The 14,977-nt window shown below is 41.1% G+C and overlaps 1 protein-coding gene across 2 annotated transcripts in view; it reads left to right on the top strand.

Annotated features, from left to right (window-relative positions):
• Window positions 1–14,439, top strand: part of LOC135499891 (cephalotocin receptor 2-like) — a 71,745-nt gene extending 57,306 nt beyond the window's left edge. For both annotated transcript variants that reach the window (XM_064790916.1, XM_064790917.1), the window contains 2 exons: window positions 10,880–11,949; window positions 12,525–14,439. In XM_064790916.1, the coding sequence (XP_064646986.1) occupies window positions 10,956–11,949; window positions 12,525–12,997 (1,467 nt within the window). In that variant the 5' untranslated portion in view covers window positions 10,880–10,955 and the 3' untranslated portion in view covers window positions 12,998–14,439. The remainder of the gene's footprint in view (window positions 1–10,879; window positions 11,950–12,524) is intronic.
• Window positions 14,440–14,977: the final 538 nt, after the last annotated feature.

The raw sequence follows: 14,977 nt of genomic DNA, 5'->3' as shown, positions 1-14,977 counted from the left end.
CTTGTCTAACACTCCGTGGTGTTCTTTTCGAACCTAGAACCACAAACTATCATCATCGCGTGTACCACGCACAAAAATATCCATCAACAACACAGATGACCTTTTGATAGATATCTTGAGCCGCTCATCATTCTTTATCCAATATTCATCGAGAATTGACTTTTTCCAAACTTTCTAAAAATGCGGCGTTGATTATTATTCACCAGATTCCAATCTTAGTGTCATGTTCGTTTCTTTGGCAGCGAGCGAATTCGTCGTAAAAGAAAAGGATATAGAACTTCACGGCAGATTGGTTTCGTGGCATGCAGGACTCTCCTCGAACCGTACAGTATCACCAAAAAGGCTATAACACTCTCAGAAATGGAGCTTTCGAAAAACCTGGTTCTGGCCATCACAAATATGCATTTCCTAAACATTTTTAAGATTCTGCGGAGAGTTCAGTTTTCGTAACGTTTGTTTGCCGTTGTCAGTTTAGGCCTACGCTATCTACCCCCATGGCAGATGTTTCGTTGGGTCGATGTAATAAAGATTTGCTCCGACACCCCCTTGATAAGACAGTAGAACAATGGGAATCTAGGCCAACACCGAGTCCGACATTGGCCGACTTTTCCCTGAAAGGTCGGATTTCTAGAAAAACCGTGAAAAATACCAGTGCTTTCCAAAATAGGGCATTAACGATCAAAGGTTGAATGGGGTCGATGAAATGTGACAACTGATTAGCCCACTCAATTAGGTCACTCTGAGTGTTTGGCTCACACCTCACTAACCCCATTCACAAAGGCCTTTGATCTTTAATGCCCAAGGTGCAGGCTGCCTTGGTTAAAAGACAATAGAACGCGTTATAGGCTGGAACTGAATTCTCTCGGCTGGGAGGTAATTAGTGGCAAAAGGGCCACCATGGCGTTTATTTTGCCCTAGCCGGTTTTTGATCAAATTTCTGACGAACGGAGTAGACCCGTAAAATTATGATGCCACCATTTTACTGGTAACACAAATTGAAACTAATTTTTCAGAGTAAATGTAGCAGCAGCCTTTTACGAGTTAAAATTATCATGAAATATTTAGTGTCTTTCAACTTAATTGCGCTTGCCGGTGAGAAATATGAGCCTGTATGTTTATATGAAGCCCGGGTCTCCTTACTTTTAAATGAGTTATGAGTAGGAGCTTATGCAGCTGTATCTTCTCTAAAGAATGGTGTACGTGGCCGGCATCTATCTTATCTGACGGCAGTCTTAATAACTCATCACTCTCGCGCAATTTCATAATCATATTCATTTTCGAAAACAAAAACTAAGACCGCTGGATTAAAACTCTTGACATGTTTTCAAGTTGAGGTGATCATTGTTTTGGAGTTGTTCTCCTGGTGTAATCCGAACTGTAATCAAATATCTATGTTCAGTGTGATGACAATCGTCCAAGAATGAATCTAGTCGTGAAGCCAATCATTGAATCGCGTCCTTAATGGCAAGAAAACAACAACTGTATTACTTCCCATAGCCCATATCAATAGCCTAAATGTCCTTCCGCAAACCAATCCTTAAAAGACTGTCCGCTTCTTACCGCTTACCATATTGCTGTAACAGTCTTTGATACAAGTATCTTTTTGATCGTGTTGAGCTCGGCTGAGACATTAAGCCTCAAAATACTTGCTATGTCTGGACAAGTTAAGCTCTTTTCCGTCAATACTGTTATTTTCTCTGGACTGTTTGTCCTTCGATCAGTCTTTGTGGTACTAAGTGTGCACTACAGTAAACAATAAACTGAATTATGGCTGGCTCGTAATAAAGTAAGGGCGGTGACGAGAACCATAAAATCAACTTCTAATAGTCAGAGCAGAGATGAGTATGTCTTGATATCCAACCGACGTGTTTTTCCTTCTACCTACGCACAAATTAACAGTTTTGCGGGAAAACCTAATCATGCATTTTGCCCCCGATTTTTCAATTTCACTAACGCGACCACCCATCACCGTACTGGACGCATTTTTTATGAATGATGGTTTAGCCGGAACTGTGTGCTGTGATGCGCCGGTAATGTATCCGTCGGCGTTAAGTGTCAACATAAATTGAACATCGCGTAATGTGTTCCGTGTCAGAAAAGATAATTTGATTTATTTGGGTAAAATTCATTTGCAGTTTGCTACGCTAACTTTGACGGTATATCATTATACTTGTCAAGACGAATTAAAATTTTAAGCGCTTCATAAAGTATCTGTCTTTTTCTCACTGTTGCTAAACATGGCATGTCATGTATGCCGCTTCATCAAGTCGGCGGTAGAAGTCCGTGCTTTCATGGCAACAGAGTCGGTCGCTTTCTTTGGAAGGAAGGCTTAAAGGGAGAGCACAGACATTGACAAACCATGCCGTAGCCTGGTGAGCTAAAGATAGCTTTTGAAAACGCCAGAGGTCACCATTTCCAACCAGATGACTTCCAGCAAACAACTTTCAAATCTCGGCCAATCAGAACGTAGGGCCTGTTATGATACGAATACTGTCCGTTCGTTGTACCGTTTTCACTCTCAATACTTAATTTTTATTAGACAATTTCACGCATCGCCCCTGAATGCATTCGGAAAAGTTGTAATGGCAACATTGAGTCTTCTCCTAGAAGATATCTACAAACTATGATGTCTCCTATAAAGATGACTGGTGCTTGATATGGAGCAGTAGTACCACCACCAACAAAATTGTGTCCCGGTACAAAGTAACAACCGACCGGTTCAAAATGGACTCGGATGGAATATCGCGTGTCACGGGACAGTCTGTGAAATAAAGGACATCTGTCGCATAAGCAACTTCTTTTAATTGCCGAGAAATATCACTAGGAGTGAAGTGGAGTTGTCAAAGTGACAATGGACACAGGCTTAAGTAACCGACTTTGATGTATCGGTTTCCTGAACACCATCTTGCTAATTATCTTCCTGCTACTCATATTATAACGGTCATTAGGGCTACGCTTCCGTCACACGCTAGGTTAAGTCAGTTATACATGTACGTGGGTAGAATGATACTGATGAACTAGTATCGAGGGAGAGGTCTGCAATGAATCAAATGGCATGTTTGTGTATACCGAAGCTGTAAACGGCCAAATGTAAATATCTATCGAGAAACTAGGCTTGATCTAAAAGGGCGGTGCACCCGAACAAGCTCTTTTAATCAATACCTTGTTATTCGAATCTTTCTATCCGGACGTTCACCCATAGTCCTTGGGTTTTGATTAGGAGATACTACTTACCGGAAAACAATAATCACGCCAATATCCAAGGCGAACAATCAAATCTTTACCGATGTCAGCTAATTGCTCGCCTCGGGTTTACTTTTTCGAGCCATTGGCCAATGGCTTCTCATTTTGCTTTACCATTCATAGCAAAAACACTGTGAAATTGGTTTACTGTCGAGAATAATTGTCACGCGGTCCCTAATGATAGTAGATCGCTGCAAAAAAAACTAATTTTGCCAGTTTGAGTCGAATCACTTCTAACGATAGTTGTTTGACACGACTGAAAAAAATTAGAGTTGGATACTCGGTGATTGAGAATCACTTGGAATTGGTTAACAATGCATGCACGCTAGCCTTCAAGAAGGTGTTATTGCTAACCTTTCTCCAATGGAGCCTCGTGTTCTAAACCTTACACTGCGACAGGACGCTAAATGTCGTACGTGTACGTTTGACAGAACGGTTACAGAAAATCGTCACGTTATTTTGCCCCTTACCACTCATGTAAACATGGTAAAAGCATTCAAGGCTAACCCAATACACAGTCTTTTGTATTGAACAAAGCCCGCTCGCACCGAGGCGTAATACCCATTGTTCTACAGTCTTACCAAAGGGTCATCGGGTCAAATATTGATAACATCGACCCCCACGGAACAGCTGTCGTTTGGTTTGATAAGCCTGCACCGGCAAGGGCCGACAAACGTCATGTATAATTTGTGTATTAATCACACGCGTAACGGATCGAGGTAATTTTGGCAACACAGTCAGGTTCAGAGTCTGGGTATAAAGTAATATAACTGGTGTTTTTGTCTCCCAACTGTGCGCCTTCTTTCAAAGAACTGCAAACATTCCTGCACACTTTCGATCCCTGCGAGCCATCTTTCACAAGCAAATACTGAGCCCTAGGGTGAGACCATTCATTGCAGACGCTCGAGTAGTTACTCGCCAAACAGAAAGGGTAGTCCTTGGGGGCAATCCTTGACAATTCTCTGTGATTCTCTGTGAAGTGCCTAATATAATCACTGAAAAGGCTAACGGCCTGCTACCAGCACCTTCCGCAAGTAATTTGCTTAGCCGCAGTAATTCTTTGTTAGTCGGAGAACCTATTAGGAGTCCCATTGGGTGATGTAGCTGGTTTTCAAAACATGTTGAGTGATTAGTTGTGGAAGTTGTAATGTACAGAAGACAAGGTCCGTAATCGAGTTTCTATCGCATCGCATTAATGGTCACTTTGTGTTACTATTGCGTCCGATTCTGATAATAGTTAGGTTGTAATTTAGATACTGCCTATCGCAAACTTTTCGCGGGTTTTTATTTTTGCGATTCGCGAACATATCTGAAAAAATAATTTTCGCGATTTTTTTTTGGCCAGTTCAGGACATATAAATATATCCATTTTTCGAAATAAAAAAATCGCAATTTTTTTTTCATGGATGGAGGTTATTTAACGGGCATCTTGGGCATGAGATCTGTTGGTTTTTCATACAAAAATGGCTTCCAGTAGGACCGTAACTTCTCCAAAAAGGATTAAATTAAATGTCATTGAACTTCAATAAAGAATGCACTGAGATTGGGTGTAACCGCAGGCCTGCCTGAAGTTCACAACCCATGTCCAAAACTGTCTCGCAACACCGGCAAAAATCATTATGATAACTCTGTATGATAATACATGTGGCGGCGCATGGTGGCAATAAGGGATAATATCCCCCTGGCCAGGGAAATATAACGCCCGCAAAGATTTTGGTCATTGCAGTACTGCTGGAGCAATAGAAAGGCGTAATGATGTTAAAGGGCTGTAGCAGGCGTGCAAGAGGCGGTCAGTTTGGGTTAGTGATAATGGCTTGATTTTCCGCATATTCCTCGGGGAACGAAACAGTGGCTTGGCTGGAAAGATTTCTAGACCATTTTTTATTCCTTTTTTATTTCTTGTGGCTGCGTAGAAACTTTGTCGTCGTAATCCACAAGTGTCATTCTTTGACACATTTTTAAGTTGTGTTTATCAATGGGTCACCGTTACCGAGCCAGCAAGATCTTGCTTAGACATCGCACACTCCTTACTTCAAACTCCTATTATATCGCTAATGCCAAGCGCCTGGTGAGAAGCCAGTTTCTACACTACAGGGTCTCCGGTTTCCTCCTACTTAAATTGCAACCCCCAATATTGTTTATAGACCTAATAATGTCCTAGTTGACGCTCAGCTCTCAACTCAATATGTTTTTTTATTTTTTTGTGGTAAGCTTGCATCAAATCTTCAATCAGCCAACTGCAGGAAATGCGTTCGACATGCGGTAAATCAGTCACAAATAATATCATATTTTAGTGATCGATGATTCATTCATTTCTTATGAATTATTAACAGTCTGATCATATATCAAACTTAAATGACTTTTTTCGGTCGGGCAGCCGCGAAATTAATTTAGGCATACGGCATGGATGATATTTTTGTAGACTTGCATACATTATATCATAATTTAATTATCCGTCTTCGACAAGTAGTCATCAATGCCGTACTTCATCGGCCATCATCAAAGAGTACTCCATAAAGATTTTTTAAATCTTATTGACCTTAATATCTGATTAAGAGCCGCAGGCTTCTATTCTACCAACCGGTCAAATTGAGATGACCCTGGCAATAGTATGTTCCGCGCTTTTTGCACGCTACATTGGTCCCAACCTGGTAATCGGCTGAGTATGTCACGAGCGTCGTTACTGCGGAACAACCTTGTATAAAACTGTCGCAAGAACCAGCATCACGAACATGTGCTCAAAGCTGATCGAGTCGGAATGACGCTGAGATTGAGAGGTGGCTGACTGGTCACCATTTTCACAAGTCACAGTGGTCCTTACTTGACCGTTGGCTTAGCTGAAAATCTCACCGTCAACGATGCTCCCCACATTCGTAGCGATCGTGTTAGCTATCATGAAGCACCCACCCGCTTGCCAAATAAATCGAGATTAGGTGGCGGTGACGGTGATCATTTAGGTTTATGTGTTGTCGTTGAAGGAGACAAGCAGACGGAACACTTGTGTATTTAGACTCTACCCAATCGTTTTCAATACGTTCACTTGTCCTTGCCTCTTTTGGCCTACTGATCCCCGTAAAAGATGTTTCGGGAGAGTCGATGTTATCAAGCTTTCCCCTGACAAGCCTTTTATATGAGCGTATAGAACAATAGGGGTTATTATTATTATTAAAAAACACTTTTATAGCGCTTAACGTTGTTAAAACTTCTAAGCGCTTTACAATTTATAGTAAAACAATAAAACATTAACACATGATAGAATAAAGTCATTACTAAAGAAAACGTGCAAGTGGGATTTAAAAAAAAAAAAAAAAAAAAAAAAAAAAAGGGTTAGGCATGCATGTAGTTGCGAGCAGGCTTTGTTAAATGACACTGGACCGCGTATTGGGCTAAGTCTGCAATGTCTATCAGTGTAGGGTATGGCAACCTTACAAAAGTTAGAAGAGACTAGAGTACTATAAAGCATCGAGAAAACAACTCTAATTACGCTACTTTCGCAACAGCGGTTCGCTTTACTGAAGAACAAGCATGCCTGTCAGACATTCTAAAAATAATTTTTGGAAATGTTATTTGGGAATTGCTGCTCAAGTCAATTTCACTGAGTCATGCTATCCATCCATCAGATTATCTTAATTTCGTTGACAGATCGAAATATCTGATCGTGCTAATTAGACCATAAATCGCAATTAAATCGAAATTTAAAACTGTTCGTCTTCGGATGTAAATCAGTTAAATTATCCAATTATTCAGACAGTGTAATGGTCGTGCACAATCTTATGCGGAAAACTGAAAGTCAACGAGTCTTTTGGCTTGCCACTTGCTGTTAAAGAAACAGGCCCGCAAACGAGAGCAACCTGATGAGAACTAAAATTTCCCACGACGTTATTTTGTTCTCACCTCGCAGTTAAAAGAATTCAGGCCTTAGCTTAATACACGGTCTATTGTCTTTAAACAAAGCCCGCTCGCACCGAGGCCTAAATTCCCATTGTTCTACCGTCTTATCAAAGGGTCGCCAGGGCAAACCTGGATAACGTCGACCACCACGAAACAGCATTCAGGGTGATCGATAAGCCTGACTCGGTAATGGCAAATGAACGTAATCATTTGTGACTCGCTCTACCAAAACTAGGCGCTTGTAGCCTCTGAACTTGACAGGTTGATACGGACCTGTTGTTCATTTCCCTATTGTTGACCTTTTGTGAAATCTATTACAAACTGATTTGGTCACATTCAACAAAAGGTCTACAATAGGGAAATGAACAACAAGTCCGTATCAACCTGTCAAGTTCAGATGCGACAAGCGCCTAGTTTTGGTAGAGCGGGTCACATTTGCTTGCGGTGGTCGGTGCAAGTGCCTGCCTCAAGAATCGGTCATCGTTGATGAGATCAGCGATGAACACTAAACACTGGCGATGTTCGGTTTTGCCGCAGGCAAGTTATCTATTTGTCGCTCATCGCAGCGATGATCATTGCAAGTTGAAGTGATAAAAATCTCTCATCACCGGCCGCTTAACTCAAATGAAATACGTTTGAAATTCATCGGCTAGGTTTTCAACTGTTTTGATTGCTGTACGAACCAGTTATTTATTTTCAATATCCCCTGGAGGGCTAATCCATCAGCGCAAATTGACGGTGTTGGTGACTTACAAGAAATGCCGCATATCCGCTAAACTTCTATTGGCACTGCAAGTACATTGTTGGTGTTGATGTTGTTTTAATACAGTCTGCGGAGTGAAGAAGTCTTATTCGACAATACAAATGAGGTTCTACAGCTACGGTGAAAATGTTTTACATCGATGAATATTTTGGACATCGATGAATATTCTCATGATCTGGTTGGACAACAAGTCTACGAGGAGCCACGGAACCTATCCAATTGGACATTGTATTTGGTATGCGCGCCATATATAGCATTGAAAAACGTATCATTCAATAACAGCAGAGTAGACGGTGTCAATAGTGACAAGGGTGGATCAGGTATTTCACATTTACGAAGCAAATGGAGTGTCATTCCTGATACGAAGATTATTCGAGATCAAATTCTCTGTTGTCAATATTTAAAGACGGAGTGATTGGACCTGTGGATCGTAGTATTGGCCCCTGATGTTTCGTGCAGATAATCAGTCATTTTTCTTTGTTTATCAGATGAGAAATGTCCGTGATTTAGATGTTGTACCGGGTGTTATGTACGTAGACTAGAAATAGAATTCAGAGAATAATGAATAACAATAGATTGCTGACGGTCACGGTCATGTTAGATCCAATTTGTTGTTTTTCATGCTGAAAACGTGGCCGATGGATTTGGGAGTTCCACGAAAGGAAATATCAGAGAAAAGGACAAAAATATTCTCGGTGAAATCCGTAGCAGTAGAGCTTGTCCATTCGATCGATTGCTGCACCCAAACGCCTGCCATGACAGCTTGTTTTCCCAATATGCGATTCCTATTTTTTGATTACACAGAACCTTTCGAATAACTGGCATGATTTCCTTTGACAGAAGTAATATTTTACTAAGGAAGCCAATGATTGGTGGATTCGCTCAGGCTTCTAGCTAATCAAAAAGCTTGTTACATTTTGTATTGTTATCCCTTTAAAGAGGGATAAAAGCCAATGAACATAACCTAACTCCTGACAAAGAAATAAATCTGGTCATTGTTAATCCCAATCATTTATGATAGCTGTAAGAGTTTGACGACAACAATCAGTGCTAGCGTCTGACGCAAAGAAGCCTTGGTAATTATACCCCTCTTTCTGTCTCATGTTTTCTCCGCTAGCAAACCTTAAGAACATTGATTAACATAATTGAGAAGGCCTCAGGCCATCAAAGATAGGTCAAATCATCTCTTTTAGAGGATTTACCTTCTGGCCCAAGATGTGATGTTTCCTTGTAGTCTTTCGAAAACCTATCCGAGGACCACAGGTATTTCATCTCGAAAAGAACACTGTCACACTTTAATATCACGATGACATTATTTGATAAAAAGGGACTGATTGGACACGTACATGTACTTCTTTGCTTTGCTTTGTCACCGGATATTACCGGGCCAAGAGTCAAGTCGTATGTTGGCTATATTTCCCTTTCTCATCGGAAGATAACACGTTGCGTTCAAAGACATACTTGACTTTATGAAGTGCTCAAGCTCACAACAATGTTATTGTCCCTGGAAGTCAAAGGAACTTTTATCGTTCTTGTGCGATGTTCTCTGTTATATCTGTATGGGTATACACTAGTGTATCAAAGCCGGTCGGGCAAAATACCTTCTCTTAAAGGGAAACCACTCAAGATCAAACTGAATAAACAACGCGTATAAAGCGGGAAAGATCGGTCCAGTTATAACATTGCACAATGGCAATTCAAAAGAAGATGCAATTTGAGATAATCAGGTGTCTACGTAACTGCCTTGAGGATTGATAATCATTGTTACAGTGCTTGTGATGCAAGATCAGTTAGATGTTTTCACTTTGTTTCTCGAGTAGAAGAAAATGTCAGTGAGACTAATGATGATTGAGCTTCATTACCGAAGGATACTGGAGTGCTTTGCCTTGTAAGCTACACAAGAACCGCTGGTCATTGTTTCCTGATGACAAAGATGTCTTACCTTGAAATATATTTATTTTTGATGATTCATGAAATGATGACAGTGCTACTTAATGTGCATCATGACAGTGCTACTTAATGTGCATCATTGTCGAGGGATGCCTGCTTCAGCATTTGGCCATTGTTTCCTGTAGGTAATACCAGTATGCCAGCTCTATAAAGGAATATTTCCTTGCAAGTTATGATGGTGATAATAGCAAAAGCAATTATGCTTTATTGTCGTTGTTGTATTTCAAGGAAATTGGCTTCGTGTGCTACTTAACCTCTCGTTTTACCTCTGAAGTAAATGACAGCGAATGAAAGCTTTGCTAGCCATAATGAAAGTTTTCACTTTCCCTTGTCGCGCTACCAGTCAGTGAGATTGTCCGCTACTAGAACGTCTGCTCACTGTCTCCTGTAGTTAATAATAGTTCTAAAGAGAGCTTTGCTTTGTACTTGTGTCGGTAATCACTTGAGATTGCCAAAGCAGGTGTTTTCAGCTATCGAAGGTTGCGGATATGACACGATAAGAGACACACGGAAGAGGATGCTTCAGTAGCTAATCGAACGTGTTGTTTGAACTGTTCATTACAAACGATGGAAGGTACTACAATGCATTATAAAGCAAGCGATACTCAACTTATTTTTGGAAAGAAAAAAAACATTGCTGGACACTGGGAGACAACATAAAAATTACCTGGATGATCCATATAGGAAGAGGCTCAGTTGCCAGGTCATATAACTTGTCTAGACGGTTATTTTGATAAGACGGTTATACGTATAATAAAACCCATTAAAAACTTCAGACCCTTTTAATAAAAAAGCTTAGCAAGATAGACAAAGAAGCTACTTAGGTTCGTAAAATGTCTTTCCGTCCGATAGAAAAGTAGGTAGCTCATATACTTCTTAGCATCATAAGGTTGTTCTGCGAACATTGTGCGAACATGACAATAAATTGAGATGTGAGCAATATAAACCTGACCTTTGCACCCTTTGATCGATTCCATGATCTGTTTAAAGGTATGATGTGTTTCAATGAAATACTCTTTTATCTCTTTTCAGAGCTTGATGTCCTTTTTATGAAACCGCAATCGATGAGATCAGCCATTTTATAAATTCCGACACACAATATATCGGCATGGCAACGCAGGTCCCGGATGTACCCTCGTCCTTGGCGACTTACAGGGCCACTGATGGCACAAACTCAAGTTCGGATTACAACTTCTCCGTCGAATTTAATACTACGGCCGAACCTGTTCGGGATGATGATTTGGATTACCAGCTGCTGAAGCAGATAGAAATCGGAGTTCTGAGTGCGGTTTTTATCCTTGCCTTGGTAGGGAATGGAATTGTTGTAGGATTTCTTCTGTTACGACGGAAAAAGCTATCCCGAATGAACTTGTTTATTGTGCATTTAAGTTTAGCTGATTTAGCAGTTGCATTTTTTAACATTTTAACACAGGTGATCCCGCTAGCCCTTCATCCGAAGGGTTTCCTTTTTTTTCCTGATTTTCTGTGCCGGCTTTATCCGTACGCCCAACTCGTGCCAGTTTACGCCTCGAGCTATATGCTGGTGATTATAGCAGTGGACAGATTCTACGCGATCTGCAAACCACTCTCAAACTACTCCTGGACAAAGAAGCGAAGCTATTTGATGATTTTACTAACTTGGATCATCTCCTTTGCCCTGTCATCACCACAGCTAGTGCTTTTCCACCGCGATGAGAAAAAGGAACGGTGTTACGATATGTTCTGGAGTGTCTGGAAGAATGATCCGCGGCCATATCAAATTTACGTCATATCAATGATGATCTTTATGTATCTGATTCCAACGATACTTCTGGCTATCCTTTACGGTACCATCGTAGTCACTATCTGGACGAACGCGTCCTTCAAAAACGCTGCGGCCAAATCGGAAAGATCTGACAAGGTCAGGAAGAAGAACCGCAACCGAAATAGAGCGCGGAATGACAATATTGTCGCTCCACGAACCCATTCCACCCGCGGCACGTCGAAGGCCAAGGTCAAGACTGTCATAATGACCTTTGTGGTTATTCTTACGTTCATTCTATGCTGGACGCCATATTGGGTTAGCATGATCCTCTGGGCATTTGATGGCGCCTATTATGAGTGTAAGTTTGTAGAATATTAATAATCATATAATGATAATAATTATAGTTGTGGCATCGACATGTCGCCAACACATGAATGCATTGTAGTGACAGAAGGCTGAGCCTGAGAAGTTCATTCGTCATCAGCTCTAGAGCAGACATCCTCAGACCACTGCATTTCGTGGATAAGGGCAATGTTATTAGCAAGATGATAAGTATGAGGCTGACCTCATAGATATGAATATAGAGTACAGTATGCTGCGGTCTGTTTTATGGGGTTGCCCCAAGAAATATGGAAGACCGCTTGCCTGACTATTCAGGCAAATTTGATTATGTGAGGAACTGGTCTGAAACTGATACACTACACATCATACTTATTTCTTACGTAGTAAGTTAATGCGTCTGGAATGTCGGTTCCAAGCATAGTTTAAAGTTATTGAAAAAGGAGGAGACGCTAACTATTCAGCTTTGAATTTGCAGAAAATCGTATTAAGCCCCAACTCAACCTGAAAACCACCGTATCCTTTTATTGACAAAGTGCCTTAACCTTAGCTTTTCAGACACCACTACTAAAATGTACCTCATTTTATTTTCAGCAATAACAGCCAAAGCGATCGTGCTTCTCTCCGCCCTTAACAGCTGCAGCAATCCGTTCATATATCTCTTCTTCAATTTCCAAATCGTCCTTCGCTCTTTGCCGTGTCGACGACGTAGCCAGAGTCATCTACGGGTGAACTCGGAATCGCAGTCCATGACCATGAGTACAAAGATGAATTCTAGCTTCAGCTTCAATCGGGGCTCCATGAGCCTGACCGCTCTCCAGACAGCCAACAGCGAGGGGAGTATCCCGGGTGAAACCGCTGAACACAAACATACTCCCGAGCTGATCGCTATGCGGCGTTACTCGCCCAACGGTGAGATCCAACTGGACTACGTCCCACCAGTGGACAACATCTCGCCTGTGGAACCATGTAATGGCGACGCTAATAGGGACCACCACGTGCGGTTTGGTGGACAATATGTGGCGGACAGTCGGGGCGGTTTAGGTAACACTGGGTATCTGCACTAGGGACCATTCGTGATAAACGTCGATCAGCGGGGCCTTTCGCAAAGCAAATCCGCTCCGGAGGGGATCTGAAAGTCACGGCAAATATACGTACGTACACCACTTGTACATTATAGCCATGCACTGCAGCTATTTTTGCGTGGGTGTGTAAAAGGTTTTTGATGCGTACGTATTTAATGGATGGAACAAAGGTAAGACTAGTAGCAAAGGTTCAATGCCTGGTGAATGTGAGCCTGCGTGAGAAGACAATGAATGACTGTGTTCAGGTTGTGATTATGATAATGATAGTTATTACCATGGTGAATCAAAGAAAATCATGGAATTTACTCAGTCGATTACTCTTGAATATTTGAAAGCTGACTGGTCAAAAACAACACTACCCAAGCTTACTAGTGTGTATATAAATATATCATGGATGTCGAACTTTCTAGCTGTTGTAAATCATTGCGTGTTCGAAGAAAATAACGAAAAAATGTCTTGAAGATATCAATGAAACTTTGAGGAAAGAGGTTCTTCGATGCTGCCAAAACTCAGCATGATGTAAAATCATTATTCTTGATACCGTAATCTACGATGTAGTCTGTGATTTCGTGTTGTAATTTCTTACGTTAGAGAGTTAGAAACGTTCATAACAGGATGTCGCTAGTTTGGACAAATTTGTTGGTTAGAATTCTGTCAACACGAACTAGATATATTCAGGACTCCTTTGCTCAACGTTTGTCTAAGGAGATGTTTGATCCGCTGTGCGTGGTATACGATTTACTTCCTTGGGCGTTTTCACTCGTCTGGTCATACCAACGCTTTTCTCTCAAACAGGTAACTAGCATGATACTTTTTGAAGTTTTTCTGCCAAAATCATGGTCAAAACCCGGTTTTTGTGACTTCTGGGCAGGAGCATTTGCCCCCTCCCCGCTAGCTACGTCCATGATTTGTCTGCTACGGAACAAGGCCGTCACTTTAATACTCTACACCACTACTCTCCCTTTAATCACCGATCCAAATGTATTTGATATCCTACTGTAGTCCTGGTAAATACATGTATTGTATAAACGAAGGCAATGTGATATGTCTCTGTTAGAACTAACACTGTTGTTATATTTTCATAATAAATGTTGTTACAATAAAAAAACTATCTGAATGTAAAATGAGGATTTATGTAGAGATGTCAGCCACCAAGATGTTTCCTTCTTTTTACCGTAGGTTGCTCGACGCGATCTGGCTTGTTAGTCGGCAGGAAGGCCTAGTTGTGTTCCCTTCACTTCGGCACTTGTGTGAGTGCTATGATAACGCAACCGTGTATGTTAATATCATCAAGAACAAATAAGGACTTGTCTTTATTAATTCATAGGAGGAGGCGCCACCCAGTAGAACTTCTTCTTCAGCAACTTTAAATCAAAATGTATAACTGAAAGTCGTGGCGATAAAATAAAGAAAATAAGCACTGACAGCTAGTTAATCGTCGCTCATTTCAACATACATGTCGTCAAAATGCTTACGGAAATGAGATGTTTCATCAAAATAGACAAATATTTGAAATCAGAGAATGGCACGTGTTTGATTCTCATGCGATTGGTGACATCGAAAACACCTCACTGCCACTCTAGACTCACCGATCTAAGACTAGTTGATTAACTTGAGTCATGAACGCCACCAGTAAATTTTTGCATTGAACAGGCCAAGGTCTCTTTATACGGATTGGCTCAAACTTGTCGGTCTTCAGGTTGTGGTAAGTTGTTGGCATTGGGATGAACTGATCGAATGTGACCTTTCCACTGTACTTTTATCAGTGGTTATGGTGCGGTCGATCAACTTCCCTGCCTATTAGACTACCGCATCGCATCGCTACCTTTAAAGTTACTCGCAAGCTGAAAGCATTTTCTTGCTTCTCGTTCGTTGTTTGGATCCACACCATCACTTTTATCAAAAAGAAAAACGCTTCAAAATTTGATCAATATAGACAAATATTTGAATCATGGAATGGCA

Source organism: Lineus longissimus, chromosome 15 (genome assembly GCF_910592395.1).
Source record: "Lineus longissimus chromosome 15, tnLinLong1.2, whole genome shotgun sequence".
NCBI classification, from domain to species: Eukaryota; Metazoa; Nemertea; class Pilidiophora; order Heteronemertea; family Lineidae; genus Lineus; species Lineus longissimus.
Note: the sequence above shows the minus strand (reverse complement) of the source record. Positions and strands in the feature narration are given on the sequence as shown.